Raw genomic sequence first — 25,097 nt, 5'->3', positions numbered from 1 at the left:
TGGCCAGGATGGAAACTAAAAGGTCCTGCAGTCTAACTCTTCTCATAGATTCCAGATGCCTGCTTGCCAAGGGTGCTTACTCTGGGGCGCAGCTCTCCCCGGGGAAGGGCTGCCAGGCAGGGTGGTCCGTGGCACCGCGCAGGCTCTGTGCTGCCCAGTGTGTGCGTGCATGCATGTGTGCATGTGCGTGAGTGCATGCGTGTGTGCATGTGCGTGTGTGCATGTGCGTGAGCGGGGGCCCAAGGTACCTCACTGCTCTCCGAAGCAAACAAAGTTCTTGACACGGCGCCCTCCGGCCTGCGGCTGCTCCCTGTAGAGTAAGGATCAGACTGACGAAGATAAAGTTTCCCCGGGCCCAAGTTCCAAACTCGGGCTGTTTTGTTTCTGTTAAAATGCAATTGTTTTTCTCTAGAGTGTGCGGTGACTGCTCGGCGTCAGGAAGATGTATGAAAGCTTCCACTTCAATTCAGCATCCCTTTTCTCCCAGACAAACACGGTCGGATTTTAATAAATCAAAGAGCCACACTGTTTAATAAAAATTTATTGACTTACAAGTGATTATTTATCAAAAGACCATTAATAGCAGGTACTGAAATGATGTGTTACTGGGTGGTGCTGGGGAGACTAATAGGGAATCAATGCAGCTGGCCGGCTGGAATGCATATGAGAAGCCCAGCCCCCCGATGGCTGGCGCAATTGCTCCGGCAAAATACACCAGACGCTACCCCTGCTGCAATGAAAAGTTCCCCCTTTTTATTTATCGTTTACAAATGAAATGATCAATACTTTTAATCTAGAGCAAAATTTATTAACTTTCCCATCGGAGAGAGACATATTGACTGAGGGGAGAAGGGGTGTTAGCGCAACGGAAGATGGATGGCCAGATGGTCATCTCTGAGCCTGTCCGAGAGCCGGCGTGCATGCAGCTGCCCTTTTGGCCCACAGGTCCCAGGCCACACAGGGCGAGTGCGATGGGAGAAATCGAGTCTGGCCACCCAGGAGGCACAGCGGGCCCATATGACCTGCAGCACGGCAGACTGGCCCAGGTGTCACGGACGTCGGAAGCACGCATCCCACAGACCACGGGGCTCTGGGCCATTCCAGGAGGGTGGGCGGGCGATAGGCCCAGAACCTGAGGGACGACGGGGCAAGCGCCTGCTGCTGCAGGTGCTGTGTGGGGCGGGCCCCCTGCCACCTCTCAGCCAGCCCTTCATGACCTCCGAGGGGCAGCAAGGGGGAGCGGGGGCTGACGCAGTGAAGAATCAAGTTCTAAGGTTGGTTCTCCTGTCATCTCAAACCACTCTGTCAAGCTGTGCTTGCATAGCTCTAGCCTGGCTGACGGCCTTCTACCAAGCTTCCTCTGACAGGGGGATTTCACTAGCATTTTTAGAAAACCCCTTCTCTAACGCTCACAGTTGAGTGGAAACAGCTTTCCAAGATCCACATTCAAATCCACCCAGCCCCACCCAGGTCCACTTCCCCTAGAACACGGAGGCCTCTCCTTTACACCTGGGGCAGCCTCCGGTGCAGCTTCACCAGCCCTGTGTTCTAGGAGAACCAAGATGGATACAGACTGACTGATCTCTGAACCCAGATGACTGGAGAACCTAGAGCTAAAGTTCGAACCATGGTTTTAAAAGTTATAGACACTTGCGGTACAAAGAGCTTGGAAGGCCTTCTAGCCCAAGTCCTTAATTGTGGGTTAGGAAATCGAGAAATAAACTCAAAACAGCAAATGAGTAGCAGGTCTGTAAGTGGGATTAGAAGCTGGCCAGTGCTCACCCCACCAACTGATGCCACTGGTTTTATCCAGGATCCTCCTCATTGTTGCTAGGATCCTGAGAGTGAGTATTCGGTACTTGACACAGCTTTATGTGATCCTGTCGTCGTTCCCATGTGTTGGAAGGCTTTACCACCCAAAACCTGTCCAGTTATCCCAGACCAAGCATTTGACTTACGGGTAACACGGGGCCTGCAGGTCCTCAAATCAAAAGGATGGAGCAGGAGTGTCTCCATGCTTGTGACAAAGCACCAAATAAAAATGTTAGAAATTACTTTTCTAGGGGTATAATTCACAGCTCTTCTTAGTAAAACAGTAAAGTAAAATAATCCTTGCTTAGTTTCCACAAGTATTTCTTTACCAGCAGTGATTCTAACCCAGGCTCTTGTAACGTTCTACTAGGTCATCGACAGGCATTTTTTTTTTAAATATTGTTTTGAGGTTTTCGCACAATCTTTCCAGTGCACCTAAGAAAATCATGATGTAAATTTACTAACAGAGTTTTATAAAGAACTTTTAAGAGGGAACTTGATCTTCAAAACCAACGTTAAAGATCATTCCAGAAGATTTTTAAGCACTGTAAATACTGCCTCCTCTAAAGACTAAAAACCACTGTTTACTCCTTGGAAAATAGTTCATAAGAGGCTGTTCCTTACAGTCAAAAGGGGGATGATACTTGAGAGAATAGTTGTTTTACTGGTTAGCGACAGGGTAGGTAAGGGGAAATGGGCGGCCAGTCAGAGATATAAAGGAACAGGGAGCAGTCGGGGCAGGAGTCAGATGGAAGGCGGGAAGACAAAGTGCTACCCAAGTCAGTGCTCCTGGGGCAGGGCTGCCCTCCCACATCATCCCCCCAGCACAGGCCTGAGGCCAGCCTAGGAGAGGTGACATGTACCACAGCTGTGCCATGCTGGAGCTGGTGGGGTTACCTGGCTGTGCATCTGCCTTCACAGTGAGCGCAGGTGGGCACAGAAGACCCGTGAAGGGCACAGTGCATCCCAGAGCCTCCTGTCCGCCCTGTCCCCTCACTAACCCTTCTAGTACCTCTGCTCCTACCTGGCTCGGTACTCCCCGGCTGCTTCCACTGTCCTTACACCCAGACAGCCCTGCCCTCCTCACAGGCCTCAGATCCTAGGCACCCAACAGTGGAGAAGCCCATGTCTGTCTGTGCTGGAAGCTCTGAGTTAATCAAGGGAAGTGCAAATATCTGATAGAAGTAGTGGCTCCTTCTGAATAATACTATTCATCATTCCAGAAGTCAGTGGATTCCCCGCAGTCTGGGGTTAGGGTCAAGTCAGAGAACAGTAACTGCTATAAGAAACATGTTGCTTAGGGCCACATCCAGGGGACAAAGAGTGAAGGGAAAAACCCCTCAATTAATTGACCATCAAAGACAATTTTATTTACTCACAAAAACAAACCCAGAGCCCTTTGCAGCAGCTCTAAGCTCAGACCTTTTCCTGCCATATTTCATGGACCTATATTTGTAACACTGGGCAACATGTCCTTCAAAGTAGCACTTCAATCCCCACAACAACCCTGTGAGGTAGGTATCACCACCCTTCCCCTCCTGATCCAGGTTACAGATGGGGAAACTGAGGCACGAGTTAACAAAGAGCAAGTCACGCGGGAGTCGGGGGCGAGCAGTGGAGTTGGAGTTTGAACAGAAAACGACTCTCGGTTCCCACCACGCACTAGTCACTGGCCCACCTTGCTTCTTGCCATCCCCTGGGGTGACTACCCGTGGGCAGTGGCACAAGAATTAAAACCTCATTTTGCCGAAGGCACCCACAGATGACAGTTTCCTTTTATCGGGTCTGCAGAGCTCCAAGGCTTGGGGGTGGGAGCGGGGGTGATGTTTTAGCTGAAGCAAGCCACGCAGCCTCAGCAGTGCGTCTCCTCATGGACGGGTAGGCCCTGTCCCCAGCCGAGTTCCTGGTGTGTGGCATCTGTAACAGACTGACATCCTGGTGTCCCGAACACGGGAGAACACGGCCGACTTCCCCACCACTCAGCCCCACGCATGTACGGGTGGAGAGGTGGCTTTAATGGCATTCCTCCAACGGACTTAGTATAAAAGAAACAAGAAGGCATCTCATCCTGGGCAGCGACCCCCAGCAGGGTCCACCTCAGCTGCTCGCCCAGGGGGCCCGGGCCAGTTCTGAAGAGGCTGGAGTCCTGGGATCCAGAGCGGCCTGAGGAGGATGCAGCAGTGGGGGCCGGGGGGGGGGGGGGGGCGGCGGTGCCAGCTGGCTCACGAGGCAGGATCTGCAGTGGCGGCTCTGGGCAGCGCGAGGCGCGGGCTCAGGACCGGCTCCTGTCCTCGTGGTTGCCGACGATCATCTTGCTGTACAGCTTCTGCTGCTCCTCTTTGAACGTGTCCTTCACCTTCTCCCTCTTCAGTCCCCCATCCCTGACGAGAGAAAGTCTGACGTCACAGCAGAGAAGGCCTCCTATCCGCCTCATGGCACAGCCGGTGCGCTGCGCGGCTCAAACCCCAGGACAGCCCATCTGAGCAACGGTGCACCACGGCTCTCTCCCTGCTGAGGGTGACCTCAGACACCGACCCCGCACTACAACTCCACTGTGTCTGCCTAAACCTCTCACATGTGCCCAAGGGTCAGAACTCCCTGCTTGTCTTCAAGGTACCTAGTGACGGCTCAAACCTACCTACCATGGAGCTGCCAGCACTGCCTGCTGCTCACACAACTCGCCCTCACCCTACCAGAGATAAAGACGTATTCCGGCATCATGGAAGGCAAGCCAAGCTGTAAACCTGATCTGTGAAATAAAATCTGCAGAATTCAGACCCAGGGATTCAGGCCAACAACGAATACGAGGGGAACTACAAGTCCTCACTCCTTCCAGGCTTGATGGCTGGTGCTGGAGAAGTTCTAAGTCACTCTCAGAGTCCCCAGCATCTCCCTTGGCTACCCCCAAATCGATCCCCTAGATCTGGATGTGCTTCCCCAAAGCCCTAGTCCCACCCGTCATCCCAACTGCTCACCTACATCCTAGAATTAGCACCACCTACCTTCAATGACTAACGGAAACCCCAGTCCACCTTCAGGATTTCTGCTACACCTTTATTTCCCCTCTGAGTCATGGAGGTAGTAGTGACAGAAAAAGTCTGACGAACTCTATCGCTAGACAGACCTTACACTGTGCGCCCTTATATGTGCAACACCCTTTACAATCCACAGCAAAGGCCTTTTAAAAGGTAGCCATGCTTGTCTTTCTAAGGCCCCGCCAACAGGGAGTGTGGAGCAGTGGTTAAACATTCCAGCCCTAGCAGCCTGTCACACCTGAGTTCAAAATCTGACTCCACTGATTACTCCATGACTCTGAAAAACAGTTACCTAACCTCTCTGAGCTGGTGTGTCATCTGTGAAACAGGAGTCACAATTCTTACATGACACGGGTTTACTGGGAGGATGGAGTGAGGTCATCACCTCCAGAGCCAGCAGCACAATGCATGGCTCACAGTGAGGGATCAATAAATGAGCACTTTTTAAAATGCCATACCTGAGTACCACGCCATTACCTAAGAATCCACTTCAGTGTAAAATGTGCATTTCTACATTTTCCCCATATCCTATAGAGCTGACCCTTGTGCTTAAAACAAAGGGTCCTAGAGGGTGGAGTGACTTTCCTGAACCAGAATTCCTCCCACTCAGCTCCTGTTACTTGGAGTCTAACTATCTCACACTCTAGCCCGTGGGCCAAACCTAGCCTGATACCTGTTATGGGAACACAGGCATGCCCATTTGTTTATCTAGAGAGACAAGGACCGCCTGGGGGCCCTGGGAGACTGAAGGTATAGTCAACCGCTTCAGTCCAAGCATGCTGCGCTCTCTGTCCCCAAGATCAAGGGACCAGGGGCACTACTGAGTTGGAACTAGGAGAAAGGAGTTAAACTGCTCACTCTCCAAGGCCGGTGAGCTTAATTCTCCACACCAGGGTGAGATGGATTCTTTGTAAGTGGAGTCAACAATTCAGCATCTGCTTTAGAAAGTCACATTCTGGACAGCCTGGGTGGGTGGCTCAGCGGTTTAGTACCTGCCTTCAGCCCAGGGCATGATCCTGGAGTCCCGAGATCAAGTCCCACATCAGGCTCCCTGCATGGAGCCTGCTTCTTTCTCCCTCTGCCTGTGTCTCTGCCTCTCTCTCTCCCATGAATAAATAAAAATCTTAAAAAAAAAAAAAAAAAGTCACATCCTGCTAGACTCAGCTGATAAAACCTGGCTCTGACTCACCACAGCAGGTCCACGAGCCCCCCCTGCCTGGCAATGGCAGATTTCACCCTATTTGCAAACTGGACGGCATCTTCATCTGTCTGTAAGAAAGAATAAATAAGACACTCAACCCCGGCTGGTGTCACACAGCAGAAAGCGAAGACTTCTACACAGTGGGAGTACTCACCTCTCTGGTCATGGGAGGCAGGTACCAAACGCTGCAGACAATGGCCCAGCTGGTCATCATTCTCAGTAGGTACGTCACCATCCCATATTTGCTGCTATTCCAGAAGGCATCACCAAACTGAGGGTCATACTGAAACACAGTGGAAAACGGAATGGTAAGAAGTCGGTAGTTCTAAGAGAACGTGGGTGTCCACAGCAACTCTCATGACTCATCACCTGGGGGTGTTATCAGTCCCAGAAGGCCACTCTCAGACCCCCTCTACCAACACTTCTGAAGTAATCCTACACCCGGGCAGCTCTGACCTCCAGCAATACGAGTCCCCCGATGGACTCAAGATTCTGCTGCAGACCATCAGGGAGGCCTCCCCGAGCTGCTTTCCTCAAACAAATGTCCTCCCTCTTTGACCCATCTTCATGTCTTCCTCACTCCTAGGTGTACGGAACTCTCGACATACTCAAGGACACCCCAAACCAGAAAGAACAGGATAAGTTACCCCAGATTTAACCATAAGAACATTCCACCGTGCGTGCTTCACCTCTCCCCACACAAACCCGATCTCCAGCACTGTGTGGTTCACTCATCAATACTTCTCCACACATCTCACCCAAACAAAGATACCAACTCTTTAATATCATTTCTGCTCCCCCTGACCAAGGACATGCTTCTGTAAGGACACGTCAAACAAGGCTAACCGTGTGAGCAGGAGGCCCCGCTGTGCCAGCACTGCCGGCATTCCTCAGGGAACGGGCGCCCACTGACCGCACACGAGGCCTCTGCCCCGCATGCGCTGCACTTCCTACCAAGCAGCAGGCTCACCAGGTACTTTCTTTGCCAATGACTCTCAGGAAGCAAAGGCTGTACTTTGGTGACACGTTGTGGGAAAGGTGGCTGCTGCCATGACCCATAGTCCCACGAACAGAAGAAAGATTTAAGTGGCAGGTAAGCAGAGTGGAAGAGGTGTGGGAGGAAGTCCCGTAAGAAGCAATAGAAGGAACAGAGTGTCCTGCAGCTGCTGGCTATCACACACTAGACCCCAAGCCGTGATTATAAGGCAAAGACGAGAACCAGAGTGCAGAAAGAGAAACGGAGGACGGAACTGCAAGAGTTCTCCTACAGGACCAAGCTGCCACTGTTGTCGGAAACGCCCTCTTCCGGGGAGAAGCTCCAGAGGGAACACTGGCAGGGATGCTGTGGGCAGTCTGCCCTTGATGGGGTGCGGCGGACTTCGAACAATGTAATCTCTTAGGCTTTTCAGGCCTAGATTTTATGATTCTCAGAACAGAAAATGGATAATTATGCCCAGCGGTAGACCTGACTACAGGAAAGAAGACATTTAGATTAAATCACAGACTAAACCAAAAAATTTAGATTTAACTATAGAAAGCTTTGCGAGTTTACGAGAAGAACGAGTTTTAAATAGAAGCTAATGCTTATGTTTTGAAGAAACTGGTATTATATTTTACAAAGCACTCTATGGATAAAACAGTTGACATTATATCAGAGAGCCCTTTGTTTACAGAGTTGATTCTCTAGTCCATACGGGACTGACAATGCAGAGAGAAAGCCAAAGCAGAAACTCAAAATAACAATACATTTCTCAAAATCAAATAATTTTGGTGGAAATATAAGAGCCTTGAAACTGTTAAGGTTACCCAAATTTGGTTACCAATGAAGAATTTATAACAACTAGCAAAGTTGTCAGAGAGGAGTTCTTAGTCATAATTTATTGGGCTTTAATAATAAATCTGTGGCTAAAATGAAATTATATGTAAAATTACATGCTTTTTTCTTTAAAGAGGAACCATAACTGTCCTAGGGGTCTATGGCTCAAAACTGTAAGAACCACTGCTCTGGGATGCGTGGGGGAACTCAGTGGTTGAGCATCTGCCTTTGGCTCAGGTCATGATCCTGGTCATGGAATCGAGTCCCACATTAGGCTCCCCACAGGGAGCCTCCCTCTCCCTCTGCCTGTGTCTCTGCCTCTCTCTGTGTCTCTCATGAATAAATAAAATCTTAAAACAAAACAAAACAAAAAAACCCACTGCTCCACAGTAGGGCTCCCAAAGCAGGTTCTCAACCAGCCCATCAGGAGCACCCAGGAACGTGTTAGAAATGCACGTTCAGAATTATTTTCCCAGTCCCTCCAGGTGATGCTGATACAGCTACAAAGAACCTATGTTCTGAGCAATAAAAGAAGGGCCTCTTGTAGTAACTTGTCTTTAACAGAGACGTACAGGGAAGCACTGGGCCCCGCATACTGCGATGCAGAATGGGATGCACGCACAGCCGCCACTCCCCAGGTCCTCATCCATGGCAGACACTGCTGACAGACCGTTTCCTTCCTCTCTGTTCTCAGAGATGGCACTGTCAACAGGGGGCTTGGGCAGCCCTAACCCGTGGATCAGTCAGTTATCCTACAGCCACTATTCACCTACCATCCTGCCCTAGTGCTCTGCCTCCCTGGTCAAGGGGAGTGTTAGTAAGCCAAAGAAATACTTCTTCCTCAACTGCACCAGTGGGGCTGACCTTTGCAAAAGTATGGAGACTGAATTCTAAGTATAACAGGCACAAATTTACCTGCTGTTCTACCCTGATCTCAGATTTCAACTGCAACACTGTAAACATACTGACAACAGCCTGTGGTATTTAGAAACAATAATGTGAATAGTAACATTCTCTTACAAATGGTACAATGTATGGATTTATAAAACAAGACCGATGTGAAGGCGGAGAGAGGATGGAGAGAAGGGGGAAACTGCCTCACTGAATCCTATCTCCCCAGTGAGTCTGAACAGTTAGAGGAACAAGATCCTAAAAGGTGGGGGACCCTAGACAAGCTCTTTAAGATGCATTTCATTTTTATAAACAGTTCTTGGTATTTAAGATGGTACCACAGCCCAAAGTAGTGGAGCTGCTTCTTCCTTCAGTATTAAGGAAACACCCATAGCCATCCGTGCTCGCCTTTCCACTGCTGTACAAATCTAGCTGGGCCAATCCCCCCACTCCCTGCAGTAAACCTCCTCAGCAAGTGGGGTACCTTCCACTCCTGGGAGGTTTATGAAGAGGTCCTAAGTTGGGGGCAACATGCAGAGCTTGTGAAATTTGCAATTTCCTGAAAGCTGTGGTGGCAGTGAGGTGTGGGCGAGGAACCAGCTGTTCATTATGACCCTCCCCTGCCTGTCCACTGGGTTTTCAACTATCAACAATTCAACTCTCCTCCTCTACCACACTCTACCCACTCTACCCCAGCTCACGCTGCTCCACTGGAGACCAACCCACTGCTGGTGACACCAGCTTCCTCTTCCCCTTACTCTTGCTGTATCCCGTTCACCGTAGTGCAACAGTGACCACATGTGCCCTCAGGGGTCTTGTACCTTGATAGCAACAGGGTAAACCGTGGCTCCAATCTCAAAACTCCCCTTTTTGAACATCATCACTGATGTATTATTGATGCAGGTTCCTAAAATGCACAAGACAGTCAAATGTGATTTCTTTTGATCCTTTACCTCAGAGATTAGGAATTTAAGAACTAAATATAATAGTAAAAATTCTAATGGCTCTTCAAACAGGATAAATCTGTCATCTCCCTAGCTTAGGAATGAACAAGTAAAAAGGATAAGCAAAACACTGTACTGTTTATTACTCTGCTAATACAGGGTCACTTTCCCCAATTAACACACGCAGCAGCCAACTTGGGAACTCTCCGTATAAATCCTACAGGAAGCTGAGACCCCGCCGGCAATATTACGGAAGAGATGCCTGCATTGGGAAAATGGCATCCTCAGTTCACACGCTGAACTTCCCCGAGTTTTTAATCCCATCACCAATTTAGTGGAGGACTGAACGTCATTCAGTGAAAACAGATAACCCCAGCCAGAGTTGAGGGACTTGGTTCTGAGGAAACACCAGAGTCACCACCCTGCATGGCTTCCCCACCCAGCAGCTCTCTGCAGTGATCGACCCCTTCTTACCCTCTGGGAAGATGAGAATGGGTAGCTTGCTTTTATCCTGCACATGCTCAGTCAGTCTTTAGAAAAAGAAAATAAAACAAAGGTTCAGATAGCCTTACATTCGTCATCATTGAAATGCACTTATAAATAATCTACGCAGATGTCACACTGGATGTCGCATAAAAGCAAGTTAACAAATAGGACTATCTTTTATAAACCCACAGTCTAAGTCTCATAAAGACAAAACTTATAAAGACAGGGAAAATTGGGGGTCCCTGGGTGGTTCAGCAGTTGAACGTCTGCCTTTGGCTCAGGGCGTGATCCCTAATCCTGGGATCGAGTCCCCCAACAGGATCCCTGCAGGGAGCCTGCTTCTCCCTCTGCCTGTGCCTCTGCCTCTCTGTCTCTCATGAATAAATAAAATCTTTAAAAAAGAAAAGAAAAGAAAAAAAAGGGAAAACCAGAAGACTACTATTTAATTCCTACAACTGTTCAGTTAAGAACTAAGGTCTATGTAGAGGACAGTGCTCAGACCTGAAGAACATGCCTGCTACAGAGCCTGCAAACAGCACCCTCAACAACATGTGTTACGAGACTTCTGGACTTCCTAAGAGCCATGCTGGGTTGAACCTGCTGTCCACCTGACTTAACACTGTCCCTGAGAGATGCAGTAATGGGAATCCACTGGCAGCTTCATCTGTCCCTGTAGAAGATGGTCTAAGCTGAGTCTTCATTCCCCTCAGTTTCCTGCAAAGCTCTGGTATCTGCATTACTTGTACCAGCTCTACATTTTTTCCATTGCCTGAACTTTGTTTTTGTTTGTGATAGTGAATTCACTTTGAGATTTCAAACAGCATTTAAAGTTCATATGTTGTTTATTACAATGAGTACAAGTAATAAGAAAGGGAGGAGTTGCCAACAAGTTGGCAAATACTTCTAAGGTTTCTATACGTTTTATATTCCATGCTTTAATGAAAAATGTTTCCTTATGAACACAGCATGGGCTCGGTGTAGAAGACACCAGGATTTCACTGTGGAGGGATAACTACCTCTACAACGCACAGGTTTCTCTCTAGGGGCACACAGAGCAACAGGATCATGGGGACTTACCTTTTAGCCACCAGGTGGCGATCTTTCACTTCAGAACGCTCAAACCAGACGTGCGGGCAGGCCTTCACCATGGCTCTCTGAATCACACCCATAAGTCCCCCGTGCACTTGACCCACCTAATCTCACACAAAGGAATAACAGGGAGTGAAGCCACCCTCATGCAAATCCCCACTCTTTGGAAGAAGTCTCCGATCCCAAAAGAAAAGTACCCCAACTTCTCACCCTAGAACATTTAATTGATAAGCACAGGTTTTTCACTATTAAGAAACCATGACTCGACTCTCTGAATCTAAAGTTTTGCCTTTTATTTAGTGATATCAGGATATGATTAAAAACACAGCCAAAAACCCAAAAAAGAAATAATGAAGCTGAATAATCCCTTATGTACAAATGCTTTTCCTGGACAGGTTCTCCAATGCTCTTGAGCCCACTCCCTTCAAACTCTCATTCCCTGTCTGCCTATACATCCAAAGTTCAATCTCCAATCACCCTCTTACTCTGCTCAGAATAGCTATCAAGGTTCCAAGGAGTTATCAAGGCAATAGAGACAAAGGCAACTATCTAAGCTGGGGCCCGAGTGTAAAAACATGCTTCCGTGTTTACACTCATAAGCAAGAGCTCTGTGAATGGTCCAGATACACCCCAGCCCTGAACATTCATTCTAAAGCCCTTACTTGCCCAGGAAAGCGACAGAAAAAGGTCTTACCATGGCATAATAGCCATCACTGGCCAAAATGATGACGTCAATAGGAGAAGTGTGATTGGCCACGCAGATGCCACCATTCCTAGGCCTGTTTTCCCTGTGTATGCAAAGCAACAAAAATTCATGTAAAACAACTCGTCTAGAACTCAGTCCTTACCTCACCCACCGGCCAGCTGCAGATGGGTTGTTTTGCCAGTGCCATTTCCCTCTGTGCCACAGAGAGTGACCTTACCTGTCGTGGTAGGTAATGATGGCTGTCAGGGCTCGCACGCATATCCGGTAACACATTAAGTGAACATGTTTACTCAGGAACTCCTTAAACCTGGTATGACAGGACAAAGATTTCTGTTTTTACTTTACACATATGAAGTCAGGAAGTTATGGATTCTAACAATGTAACTATCACTGCTACAACCCTTTATGATTGCAAAGTCTTTTTATAAATATCAGTGTATATGGTAAAACTCTACAATGTGGTAATGCCATTATGCCTACATATGAGGAAACAAATGAGAACTGCATAAATTCACCAAAGTTACTGGGTTTAGAATTTACAGCCCTCGAATTTCCAGTACAAGGGGAGTCTCCTCGATTACTTTCCTTCCCAGTCAATGCCTAGAGGCAGGGCAAACGACAGAGACTCTAGCCTCACCAGGGTTTAGCTAGCCCTAAACTTCCAGAAGGAACAAATTTCTCCTTAAAAAACAAAATACAAAAAACAAAAAAAAAACAAAAAAACCACACACAAAATACACACACACACACACACAAAAGCCCTACCTACATTCTTATCTTTTTACCAATTTATCAACACAGCAGAATGCTCAAAACTAAACAACATGCTGTAAAATCTGCTGGCCCTGGACTCCACGGTTGTGAGGTTGCTCCTTCATCTTCAAAATGGGAAGAATATGAGTGTTAGAGGGAAAAAAACAGTAACTCATCAAGATAAATGCCGATGTCATTGTTCCCACTGAGTTGTTTTATCTCTGTGAGATGCCATGGGTCTGGCTGTCCCCAAAGGAGCGGCCTGGCTGGAGCCACCGTTTACAGAACTAAGTACCCTGCAGACGTGGACTCTCACACACCACTTACCTCCCGTTCGGCAGGTATCCCACCACGGTCGTGCCTATTACCAGAAGGCTAATCCCAGTGAAGGCAAGAGCTATCCTGTAAGAATAAGACACGTGAAAACACAGCAAACAAATGCTACAGACAGAATGTAACATATGAAGATGAAAGTGGGTGTCATGAAAACCACCAAGGCCTCATCACCTAGGATCCAGATAAGAGTTCCATCTAGAAATGAGAGCAGGCCTAGCATAGCCAGAGATCATTTTAATTCCAAGCTGACAGTGAGCTATGGAGCTGGCTCTCCACTGACACAATCTCCTTAAGCATGCAGCAGCCAGAACGATGGAAATGCCTACTGGCTGCTCTGCCCCTAGGCACCTGCTGTTCCGCTGTCTGACCCTTCCCTTTGGCTCTACACCTTAGCAGAAGCATAGCTTCTCTGTGGAGCAACAGGAAGTAGAGCCTCAAGGTACCAGCAGCCGGCACACCATACTCAGAACTGCACTTGGTACAAACACCTAAGAGATCAATATTGCCTCTGTACTAGAGAGGCAGGCTTGTGGGAAAGCACCAGCCACACCCGGGGACAAGTGGCCAGAAAGTACACCACGTTCCCTGTCCGTGTTCAGGCCACTGAGGTAAGCAGCCTGATTTTAAGAAACCCAACTATTTCTGTCTAATGTGCAGAGAATCCAATGGCCTTTAAAAGATGACCACCAGTGTACCCTTCCAAGGTCGGATGCCAGTGACAGAATCATACTCATGCTCCTTCCTAATGCAGGAAAGCAAAGCAGGGTGGCACAGGTAGGTCAACCCCGCCTTGGGCGCAGGACAGCAGCTCAGGCCTTTTGTCCCCATGGGGCCTGATCTCACCTGAGTGGCAGAAGGAAGCAATAGCGAATCAGCACTCCTAAGCCCCATAAGACAGTGAGCCGAAGGCTGATGTACTGGAAGTTATAGTTGGTTCTGCTCAGCAGGTTCCAGGACTCCAATTCCTCTGCTGAGAATCTCTTTGTCACCTCATCATCCATAATGGTCTCCATTCCTTTCCGGCAAAAGTAGAAAATGTCAGAGAGCTCAAACTCTGGAGTATTATCCAGAGCCTTACTACTACCACTTCGACGAATTTCTTTGATCTCTTCTTCCAGTGAAGTGGGATCTTTTGCAATGATTCCTGCCAAAGAGAACACCCATGTCAAGCAGCCTGCTGCGACGGAGCACGTTAAAAATATTCAGAGTCCATTTCCTCCCTCTGATATAGTGAAGAGTATGTGTGGAATTAAAGCACTCAGGAATCTGTGTCAGAGGGATGCTCTGGGGCCAGGAGCACCAGCCAGTCTTACCGTTGGTGTAGGGCTTGTAAAGTTGATGGTTCTTCTCCTTGGCTCCCCTCTCCATCCTCAACGTGGCCCACTGTGGGGAGAAGCCACAACACACAAAATGAGATCCTTCTTCGTACACTGAATGCCTCTGTTTCCATACTGGGAAAGTCTCAATCCCAGTCACCTAAGATCAGACTGTAGCTGAAAAAGCACCCACTAGAGAAGGAAAGCCAAAAGCTTCTCTTCTAGAGCAGTTCCCTCCTTGATGACAAGGAACAAAAGATGAGTCACCTATAGTAAAGGCCTGGGGACTCAAGAAGTTTGGGGTGATCTCTTGGGCCTAGGTTCTCTCTGCCTAAATCTCTGTCTTCAGGGTACTCAGAGACTCCACTAGTGCTTCTTCACTGCCACACAGCAGCTATTCACCAACAGCAAAATCCCACACCCTCTAAGCAACTGTCTACCACTGAAGCTGCCTACTTCCTGAATTACTCCAAAAGCAACAATTTTAGTTTTTGAGTATTTAAATAATATATATGTCTAGACTGTCCATCCACCTCTGCATTTAACTCTCCACCTGTTTTCTTTTTAAAGATCTTATTTATTTATTCATGAGAGACACAGAGAGAGGCAGAGACATAGGCAGAGGGAGAAGCAGGCTCCATGCAGGGAGCCTGACGTGGGACTCAATATGGATCCCAGGATCATGACGTGTGCCGAGGCAGACACTCAACCACTGAGACACCCAGGGGTCGCTCTGAGTAGCCTTTTAAACAGGAGGACCCCACAACCTGACTTAGAAGCGTTCAGTGTTAAAGAAAAACACACAAAAACACCTTTTGGAGATTTAAAAAAAATCTTATTTGATAGTCCCTCAAGCAACTCATCCCAACACTCTTTCCCATCTACAGAATAGGACTAATAGTCCATCAACCTCCTAGTTCATGGGGTCACTTGGGAGCAAATGAGATCACATGACAGAACCTGGACACTGCAAAACGCCCTCATGTCCTCACGGTGACTGGACTAACAACGGACTCTAGAAGAGATCTAGAAAAGAAGCTTCTTCTGAGAGCCTCCTTTCTTTGACATCCATCTAACTCACTCTCCCACTATCCCACAACAAGAGAGCCTGTCTCTCCCACAAGAGGTAAAAACAAGCTCGCTAATCCCAAACTAGAATGTTACCACTGCATAGAAGGTTATATCCATGGCAAGTCAGAGAAATAGAACAGATATTTTAAAAGGTACCTTTTCAAACTTGTTTCCACAGTTATGTAGGGTGGGAGAGAAGCCTACATTCTGTGACACAGCAAAACCCACAGTCCAAAGCATTTGGTGTAGATTCTGCTGGCAGAGCCTCAAGTATCAGCAAGACTGCTCTGGATGGTTTAGAAGAGCCAAAAAGCAGGACATGAGTTTTTTTTGTTTGTTTTTGTTTTTGTTTTTTTTTAGGACGAGTTTAATCAGTGATCTGACCCTGACCTCATCTGGAAAAGAGAAAATTTCTTCAAACACAACTGTCTAGAAAAAGACAGCTTAGAGTCATCCACTCAAAGAGAGGTCTAAGGCAAGAAAAGCCACATAGCCCATTTTCTATACTTCGGACATTTAGTGTTTTGTTTTGGTTCTATGCATGGATGATCATTTCTAGAAGAAAATGTAAATGAAACTCCTACAATGGAGGAAGGTAGATTCAACCTGGGAATTCTATCTAGGGAAGAGGTGAAAAGGGCAAGACAGTTTACAGCAAGCCTGACATACAGACACAGGCCACTCTACCAGAGTTTAGGGTTTTCTATCTTGGCCAAGACTGCATTATACAGCCAGCATAGTGAGAATCAGAAAAACTTGGTTCTGTACTGACAATTCTGACACTCAGAAGAGGTTGCAACAGGCAGGTAATATATGACACTGAGGCTCTTGAGGACTAGCATTTAAGTCTGTGAGGACTGCTTCACTCTGCAAAATTCAAAATGGTGGTGGTGTTTTACTTGGAAGGGTACAAGTTAGATGAGACCCTGCATCTCCTTGCTCTTACCATAGAGCTGTCGTAAACATCACCTTGCCCTCGTGCCCTGTCCATCCAGCTTCACTCGTTCACACTTCAGGTATGTTATAAGATGCTTCTGTCTGGTCACAAGAGTTGAGGGGGGGAGAGGGCAGGGTTGAGGAAGCTGACAGTTAGCTGGAAGAATCGGTTCAGGAGGAGAGACTGATCCGTGAATTGGACTGCTTCAGCCTGGTGCAGAAGACTGAATGAAAGGGCCCTGCACATGACCCATGTCTGATAACTCCACAACTGGTTTCTTGGAGCTGTCATTTTCAGAAACATAGTGTTCAGAAATCCAGAATAAAATTAAGAATCCTAGGCCCAGAGCTCATTCCTATAAACCTCCTCTCCTTCCCCTGATGTGAGATGACATTTACCATGCGATCCAGCATCAGATTATTAAACGATTTCCTTCTTAGTGTCCCCCAGACAGAAGAGACCATTTAAGGGCATTAACAATGCTGCACTCTTAGGTAACATTAAACCCAAGGCAAACCTTGGCAGATGAAAGGCAGGCCCAGCTCCTCGAAAGGCAGATGGTTCAATGGTGTACTTGTGCTATTCATTCTATTGAACACTACAATTTAGGAATTATTCACAAGTAACATCCAACAGACTTTGCGAGACCAATCTTAGCAGAAACCTCTCCTATTTTTCAGTGAGTCCCCACTGCACTGTCCCATACCAACCATATATGCCCATAGAATGAGACCCTTAGGAAATTCAGGCTCCTATCATCTAGCACACCTCTATTCCCCTGCAAACACTATCTCTCTTGTACCAGCTCTCTTTTCTCCCCCTGCTTCAGCTGTAACCTCTAAGTAGCTACTAGCAAATCTGTAGATCTTTACTTCACTCAAGTGTCAACCTCACATTCCCAATCACCTGCTGGTCACTTCCACATGCAAGTTCAACTAGCCCTCACCAGCATGTTGCAAATAAAAGACAACATACCTCCTCCCAGCCCGGAAAGTGCTCCCTTTCCTCCGACCCTCCTCTTGCGGCCCTGGGATCCCTCTGTTCATCCAAGCTTTCCAGCCTCCCATTGCTCATCAAGTCCTATTGATCCTCCCCTGAAACGGCACTCTTTCACAGCTGCCTCTTGTGATGTCATTACCTTTGTTCCCTAGATCATTCTCTTGCCTATTTTAACAACAGCAATTCAGTTGCTCTTTCCTCCCTTCAAATCACCCACCTGCTGCCAGTCTGATGTCACTTCCCTGATCAAAAACCTTCAATGCCTAAAGAAGCATTTGGTTTTATAATCTACCTCACACCCACCACTAAACTATGTACAGTATCTAAACAAGACCGTACCTTCTCATCTGCACTTCTAGAATGCCTTTTCCTTTTTGAGATCCAGGTCAAATGCCAACTCGTATATGAAATGTTACCTACCCAATTCCGGCAGATTTCATCTTTCCCTGTGTATCTGAAATAGCATCCAATTGTGAATTGATTGCGTATGCATATACTTGTCTTTCTTACTAGACTCTAAATACCCTGAGGGGCAGGAGATAGAACCCACCCATGTTCTCATTCCAGCAGAGTCTGACAGAGGGTTCGGCACCTAGTAGGCAGTCACTAATGGCTGCATTTAACTCCCCGTATTTCTCTTCATCAAGGTCTCCACGTGAAAAGATAGAGCTGAGACGATACAACCTACAACTAACTACTCTCCATTACCTGCCCGGCCAGAGTCAACATCTCACCTTCTTCAGTTCATTCTTTCAGCTATTCAGGGTTATGTTAAAATCATCTTTCTCAATGTGATAGAGAGGACATGCCGGACATGACCTTTCACTACAAGTACATGAAGCAGGTGTTATGACTTCCACTCTATAGATGAGGAAGCACGTGGTAAAATCTGACGACTTAGGTCAAGTTTCAAAACTTGTCAAAGAGCCCTAGATTTGAACTTAAGGCCCACTGGCTCAAAAACCCATGCCCATCCCACTATAATCCCACCGTACAGCCTCTTCAACAACCACTACTGGCTTTCTAGGATGCTCCATTGGCCACTCCTACTTTGGAATTTAATGTTTACAATTGTAACCTTTACAACCATCTCTGACTGACCTGATCAAGCCCTTGCCCGTGAGGCAAAATCACCTAGGCCATTTCTTTCCAACTCTCTATTTCCAGCTTTCTACTTTTTCTTTTCCAAATCATTCATCCTAAACTCAGTGGAAAGCCACTCTCAGGACTTCTACTCCAAAGAATACCATCATCACTGTATTGAGAGAAAATCTAAAGCACAAACATTAAGAAAACAAAAGCACTTTTTTTTTTTTTTAAGATTTTATTTATTTACTCATGACAGACACAGAGAGGCAGAGACACAGGCAGAGGGAGAAGCAGGCTCCACGCAGGGTCTCCAGGATCATGCCTCTGGGCTGAAGGTGGCGCTAAACCACTGGGCCACCAGGGCTGCTAAAAACACTTTTAAAGAACATTGCTCGGAATGCTTGGTGGCTCAGGGTTGAGTGTCTGCTTTGGCTCAGATTATGATTCTGGAGTCCTGCAACTGAGTCCTGTATCAGGCTCCCCGCAGGGAGCCTGCTTTTCCCTCTGCCTGTGTCTCTGCCTCTCTCACTGTGTCTCTCATGAATAAAATCTTAAAAAAAAAAAAAAAAAAAAGTAAAATAAAGAACACTGCTGCCCTCTACACACAAAAATCTGCAATTCAGCATTCACAGGACCTCCACTTCAGTTAAGTCTTCCAGGACAGGGGACTGGGAAGACACTGACCCACCCACATTCTCCCCCTGGCAGGTATAATGAGGTTCTTTTATATAGAAGGATGTGCTGATTATGCGTAACTAGTTGTTAAGCTAGCACTTGCTTAGTTCTGCCAAAAGCACAGGTATAGGTACTGCATGAACCAATCTAAAAATGGTGGATAAAATCCCATAGAAAACACATATACAAAATTATATATACATGTTATTACACAACACATGAACGCAGCTGCCAAAGACTGAAGAGTAATACATGTACAAAAATGTTAAGGTATTGTAAGCTGTGGAAAGATGAATGATTAACATTATTTGTCTGGTTATCTACTACTACATAACAAGCCACTCTCTAGCTTAGAAACTTAAAACACCACCACCACTGACTTTGCTCATGAATCTGCAAACTGCACCAAGTTTGACACTGGCTGGGGGGCTGGAAGCTAAGGACTGGATCCCCTGCAGATCTGCTCATGCCTGTGTATGGCAGCTGATGCTGGCTGTCAGGGCTTCCCTGGGGCTGTGAACTGGAATACCTAACACATGGCCTGCCTCACAACATGCAGAAGCATCCCAAGAATCAGAAGTTACACTGCCATTTCTAGCCTGATCTCACGTGTTACACAGTGTAATTAATGTCCACCACATCCTGCTTATCAGAAACACAGTCGTAAAGCAGGCCAGTATCCACGAGGAAGTCAACCAGCCTCCAACTTTTGGTGACAGGCATTAGAATCACTTAGAGAGTTTTAAAAACATACCCATACAGAACCATTAAAATCAGAATCTCTGGGGGGAGATTCTAGTGCTCCCAAACAAGCACTTTTAAAATGCTCCCCAGGTAATTCAAATGTGTAGTTGGGGGAGACTCACAGAATTAAGATGATCTCTGAGCTTTCTTCCAGCTCCAAAATTATATATTATCAGCCGGATTCAGGAAGGATGAAGAGGCTTAAAAAGGTAAAAAATAAAAGTCGATTAAAAAACACCCACAAGCAGGGCGTCTGGGTGGCTCAGTCAGTTGAGTGTCCAACTCTTGATTTGGCTCAGGTCATGACCTCAGGGTGGTGAAATCGAGCCCCACACTGGGCTCTACCCTGTGCTGAGCAAGGTGCTTAAAATTCTCTCTCTCTCCCCGTCTCATCCACCCCGTTATATGGTCCACAAGAATCTGGGGCTCTAATGAAGAATTACTTAGCCTGAAATTTAAGAAAATTACATTTCCTGATGAATTAAAATAAATACTACACATAAGCAAAATAGCTGGTCCAAAGCTGTGCTCTCTCTTTAAAAAAAGGAAAAAACAAACAAAAATGCCCACAGACATAAATTTATTTTAGATGTATACATGGATACACACATGTATACTTTCCAAGCTCTAAAACCAGTTTGGCCAAATCCAACTTGTGTCTAATACTAATGCTGATGTATAGAGCATTCAGTTCTTACTATCCATTAAGGTCAACTCAGAACAGTAGGAGAGTCAGAGAAGACCAGACATTCCTGCAGTGTCACCTATAACCATACTAGAATGGTATAAGTCCTTTCTAGCCCATCCCTAACTCTAGCTTCTAGCCAGGATGTAATAATCATCCATGCAGCTCAGCAGGACAGCACCCAGGGTATCCAGAACCCCTTCCGTGCCTAATATACACATCTCTAGGAATAACACGTGCAAATCCAGTTCTTGAAATCTTAAATCTTGAGGTCAAAAATGGGTACACAGAAATATACACACAGATACAGACATTATTTCATAACCACTTCTAAATCACTGTACCTCAAACTAGTGATTTTCAAGATGTGGTCAGCAAGCAAGTCTCTGAAGGCCCAAGACTACCTATCTCATGGAATGGCCCAACAATATATATTTAATGAATTTCAGCTATGTAATTATGATCTACGCTAAGTCACAAGAATATACATTTAAAAATACAGTCACAATTAGAAGGATTTTAATTGACTGTGAACTTTAAAATATTAATTTTGGGGGACACATTCAAAATGGAATAGAGAATATACAGGGACTCTAGGCCTTTTGTGGCCCAAAGTGATCCAAGTTAAAAAATTTTACCTACTACAGAATAACCCTAGGCTGATAACTCCATGATTTTTATGTTTTAAAAGCAAAAATTGCCATACATCTATGAGTTAACCACTTGCTTATAAACTTGAATGAAAGCTAAGCACCATTCAATGTTGTCTCCTAAAAGTTTACCAGATATTCTACTGACTCTCTACTGGTTTTGCACAGTTGGAAATAGTTGCAAACAGTTGTGGAAAAAGTTCCACAGTTGCAAGAGAGCATGAATAGTAAGTTATATGGTCCACAAGAATCTGGGGCTCTAATGAAGAATTACTTAGCCTGAAATTTAAGAAAATTACATTTCCTGATGAATTAAAATAAATACTACACATAAGCAAAATAGCTGGTCCAAAGGCTGACTAGATCACCACTTCTCAAACAGATTCTAATTTAGTAGGTGTGGAGGGGACCTGAGACTTCCACCTCTAATCAGCTCTTAGGTGACACTCATGCTGCTGGCATCCATACCATTCTGAGTAGCAAGTAACTAGATAACCCCAGAGACCATCCGTAGGGCTCAAAAATCCTATTACTGAAAACACTGCTATAGCAACAGTACTGACAACAGGCAAAAGGTGGAACCAGCTCAGCCATATCCACCAGTGGATGAATGGATAAGCAAATTATGACAGAGATACACAATGGAATATTATTCAGCCATTAAGAAAATAAAAATACTGCAATACGTCATAATGCAACCGAATCTCAAAAATGTTATGTTAAATGAAAGAAGGCAGTCGTAAGAGAGCACATTTTTTTTTATGATTCCATAAATACAGAATATCCAGCATGGGTAAATCCAGAGCTAGAACATAAACTCACGGTGGCCGGGGAAGGAGAATATGCAGGGTAACTGCTTCATGAGTGGGGGATTCCTTGTGGAGTGATGAAAGTGTTAATGAAGTAGGTAGAAGTGATGGCTATACAACACTGTGAATACAGTAAATGCTACTCTAATTGATATTTTTATGTGAAAAAAAATCCTATTCTTATAGGAGTATTAAATATTGAAACCCAATATTCAATAATACATGTAAAAAATATTTCCCATTATAAAGTAACATTTCATACAGCTCACTTAATCTTTCAGACTCTTTAAAATAAATAAGCAAGGTGTGGACTTATGGAATAGGTTCCTTTGCTCACAAGAATCAAACATCCAAGTACCTTAGCTCGAAAAGAAAGTTTGCTAGAGGCTTTCACAAGTACACACCTAGGGAAATTGTTTACTCAAGACGCCACTTCCCATTCTCCCAACTTTCTCTGTATGCAATCAAGAGATAATAACCTGCCAGATAAGAAAAAGTCTTTACTAATATAGCAGCATTTCTTCCCTCCTTGGTGAAGCAACCATTTGTAAACAGCACAACTTACCGCAAAGATTTTTAACAAAGTTTTCATGTAGAGCTTTCGGATACCAAATGAGACTCCAAAAATGGCCGGGACTATGATGAAAACAAGAAGGAGGGTGAAGAGGACAGTCAGGGAGATGCCCAGAAGGTTGACAATCAGGCTATCAAAAGGCAGCAACAGGAACATGGTGGAGGATCCAGGCAAGGCCAGTGACCCCCAACTCAAGAACAAACCACCGTCTTCAGATGGTCCTGTCAGACAGCACCAGCCTGGGAAAGAAAGTGAGTCCCCATAGGACAGCAAACCCCATTCCAGGTTCACAACATTTGACTGCCTGGGGGCAGGAGGAAGTAAAAAGGGCCACAGGAGACAGTCCCAAAATGCCAGCGCTCCCCAGAATAGATGGACTTTGGAGGTGAATGAGGCGGGACCAATCTTCCATACAAGCATCCGAGTCCAGGTGCAGTTTCTGTGAAAGTGAGTACTCAGCGAGGGAGGGATCTCTGCTCTGCTACCCTTCTGCTCCTTCCAGTTTTCCTTTTTCTTTCCTGCTCCAGAGCATTTAGCAGATCAATGTGTCCTGAAGATCTGTCATTGCCAGAAGTACCAAGAAGAGTTCCAAGTTGGTGCCAGAACAATCTTGATAACTTCTGTGGAGGGGGGTGACTGCTGGCACTTCACAGAGAAGGCTACTGAACTTGAATATGTGGAAATTAAATAATTGTTTTACTTAAAACTCCTTCATAAGCTGAAAACTGTGTTCATCGTAGAGTTCATATCTGGCCCCATTCTTCCTCTGGAGAGGTTCCTGGTGCGTGCTGCTTCCAGGACCCTCCAATGTGGAGAGCTACAGTCTTTGCCAGTAGGATACAGATGCTGGCACACAATGTCTCATGCTGCCTGTGTTGAGTGTCACTCCAGGCGCATCCAGCATTGGTTTCCACTGGATATTCTTCTCCCTAAGGCCCCCTTCTCAGCAGTGACCTGGGTTCTTGGCAAGAAGTTGCTTACATGCTGCCAAAGCTGGGGGTGGAAACAGAAACACCATCAGTCACACAAGTCAAGAGGAGAAACATCAATATGCTTTGGGGGTGGGGGCGGTTTTAGAGGAAGCCTAGATTCAGTGCCAGCTTCTCAAGTCATCAAGGTCAAAGGGGAGAGGCAAACAACAGGTGGCAGGCGCAGATGTGGAAGGAAAATGGTGAAGTTTCATATAGCTTCAATTCCAATGATATGATCTGTGGCCAACTTTCTGAAGAGAAAATATATGGATAGAAGCAACATTTCATTTATATTACAAAAAGTCTCCCTCCTACTTGTCCCCAACTACCCAGAGTTCTGTCTGCAGATGCAACCATGTTACTTACCACAGCTTCATATTCTTCCAAGGTATTCTGCGCTAAGATGAGAAAATCATAACTGATGTTTTCTACTCACCCCCCTCACCGTGATAACAGTAACGATGCCATACTCTGTATACTGTTCTTAAACTTGCATTTTGTTTTGGTTCTTTAGCTTACCATATCTTGGAAAAGCGCTCCATCAACACATGCAGGGCCCCCTCACTCTTTACAGGTGCACAGTTTTCAACCTAAGAGTATACCATCGGGGCTCCTGGATGGCTCAGTTGGTTAAGCGGCCACTCCTGGTTTTGGCTGAGGTTGTGATCTCAGGGTCATGCAATTGAACTCTGCATCAGGCTCATCATGCTCAGTGGGGCGTCTGCTTGAGATTCTTTTCCCTCTCCCACTGCCCCTCTCCCCCGTGTTTGCATGCACACACTCTCAAATACATAAATCTTAAAAACGACAACAAAAAAATGTACCATAAGTTAGTTAACTGGTTTCCTAAAGTTGGACACCAATGTTTCCACTTTTTTGTTATAAATATTGAATTAGTAACCAACTGCATACATGATTTAGCATACAAAATGCAAGGCAAATATAAATATACTTTCAGGATAAATTCCTAGAAATGGAATTGGAGGAGAAAAGGAAATAGTTTTAACTTTACAAGATATTGTTGCATTTTCTACATGGAGATTAAACTCCCTCAGTTGTCTATCTCCTCACACTGGTCACTCTTTTTTGTTTTAAAGACTATTCTACTTAGGACAGTTTTGGGTTCACAGCAAAACTGAAAGGAAGATACAGAGATTTCCCACATATCCCTGTCCCTACATATGGACAGCTACCCCCATTATCAACAGTCCCACCAGAAAGGGACATTTGTTCCAAGTGGCTGATGAACCTACAATGACACATCATAGTCACCCACAGCTTACATCAGGGTTCACCCTTGGTGCTGTCCATTTTAGATGTCTGGACAAATATATGACATGTATCCATCATTACAGTATCATACAGTATTTTCATTGTCCTAAAAATTCCCTGTGTTCTGATTATTCACTCTTCCCTTCCCAAAGCCCTGGCTACCACTGATCTTTTACAGTCTGGATAGTTTTGCCTCTTCCAGAATGTCTTATAATTGGAATATTTTCAGATTGGCT

General features: G+C 45.9%; 1 protein-coding gene across 2 annotated transcripts in view; it reads right to left on the bottom strand.

The window, feature by feature from the left end:
* Nucleotides 1–3,160: 3,160 nt before the first annotated feature.
* Nucleotides 3,161–25,097, bottom strand: part of GPAT4 (glycerol-3-phosphate acyltransferase 4) — a 32,551-nt gene continuing 10,614 nt past the window's right edge. The window contains exons 1-13 of one of the 2 annotated variants that reach the window (XM_041751950.1): nucleotides 22,610–22,741; nucleotides 20,023–20,100; nucleotides 14,383–14,452; nucleotides 13,913–14,213; nucleotides 13,061–13,135; nucleotides 12,198–12,287; nucleotides 11,969–12,062; nucleotides 11,263–11,378; nucleotides 10,174–10,229; nucleotides 9,577–9,662; nucleotides 6,203–6,331; nucleotides 6,037–6,116; nucleotides 3,161–4,193 (exon numbers count right to left, since the gene is read on the bottom strand). In XM_041751950.1, coding sequence (XP_041607884.1) covers nucleotides 4,085–4,193; nucleotides 6,037–6,116; nucleotides 6,203–6,331; nucleotides 9,577–9,662; nucleotides 10,174–10,229; nucleotides 11,263–11,378; nucleotides 11,969–12,062; nucleotides 12,198–12,287; nucleotides 13,061–13,135; nucleotides 13,913–14,213; nucleotides 14,383–14,437 — 1,191 coding nt within the window. In that variant the 5' untranslated portion in view covers nucleotides 14,438–14,452; nucleotides 20,023–20,100; nucleotides 22,610–22,741 and the 3' untranslated portion in view covers nucleotides 3,161–4,084. Of the gene's footprint in view, nucleotides 4,194–6,036; nucleotides 6,117–6,202; nucleotides 6,332–9,576; nucleotides 9,663–10,173; nucleotides 10,230–11,262; nucleotides 11,379–11,968; nucleotides 12,063–12,197; nucleotides 12,288–13,060; nucleotides 13,136–13,912; nucleotides 14,214–14,382; nucleotides 14,453–20,022; nucleotides 20,101–22,609; nucleotides 23,612–25,097 lie in introns of those variants that run through there. The other variant, XM_041751949.1, reaches the window with a different exon arrangement.

Source organism: Vulpes lagopus, chromosome 4, assembly GCF_018345385.1.
Source record: "Vulpes lagopus strain Blue_001 chromosome 4, ASM1834538v1, whole genome shotgun sequence".
NCBI lineage: Eukaryota > Metazoa > Chordata > Mammalia > Carnivora > Canidae > Vulpes > Vulpes lagopus.
This window is presented reverse-complemented; position numbering and strand designations above follow the sequence as displayed.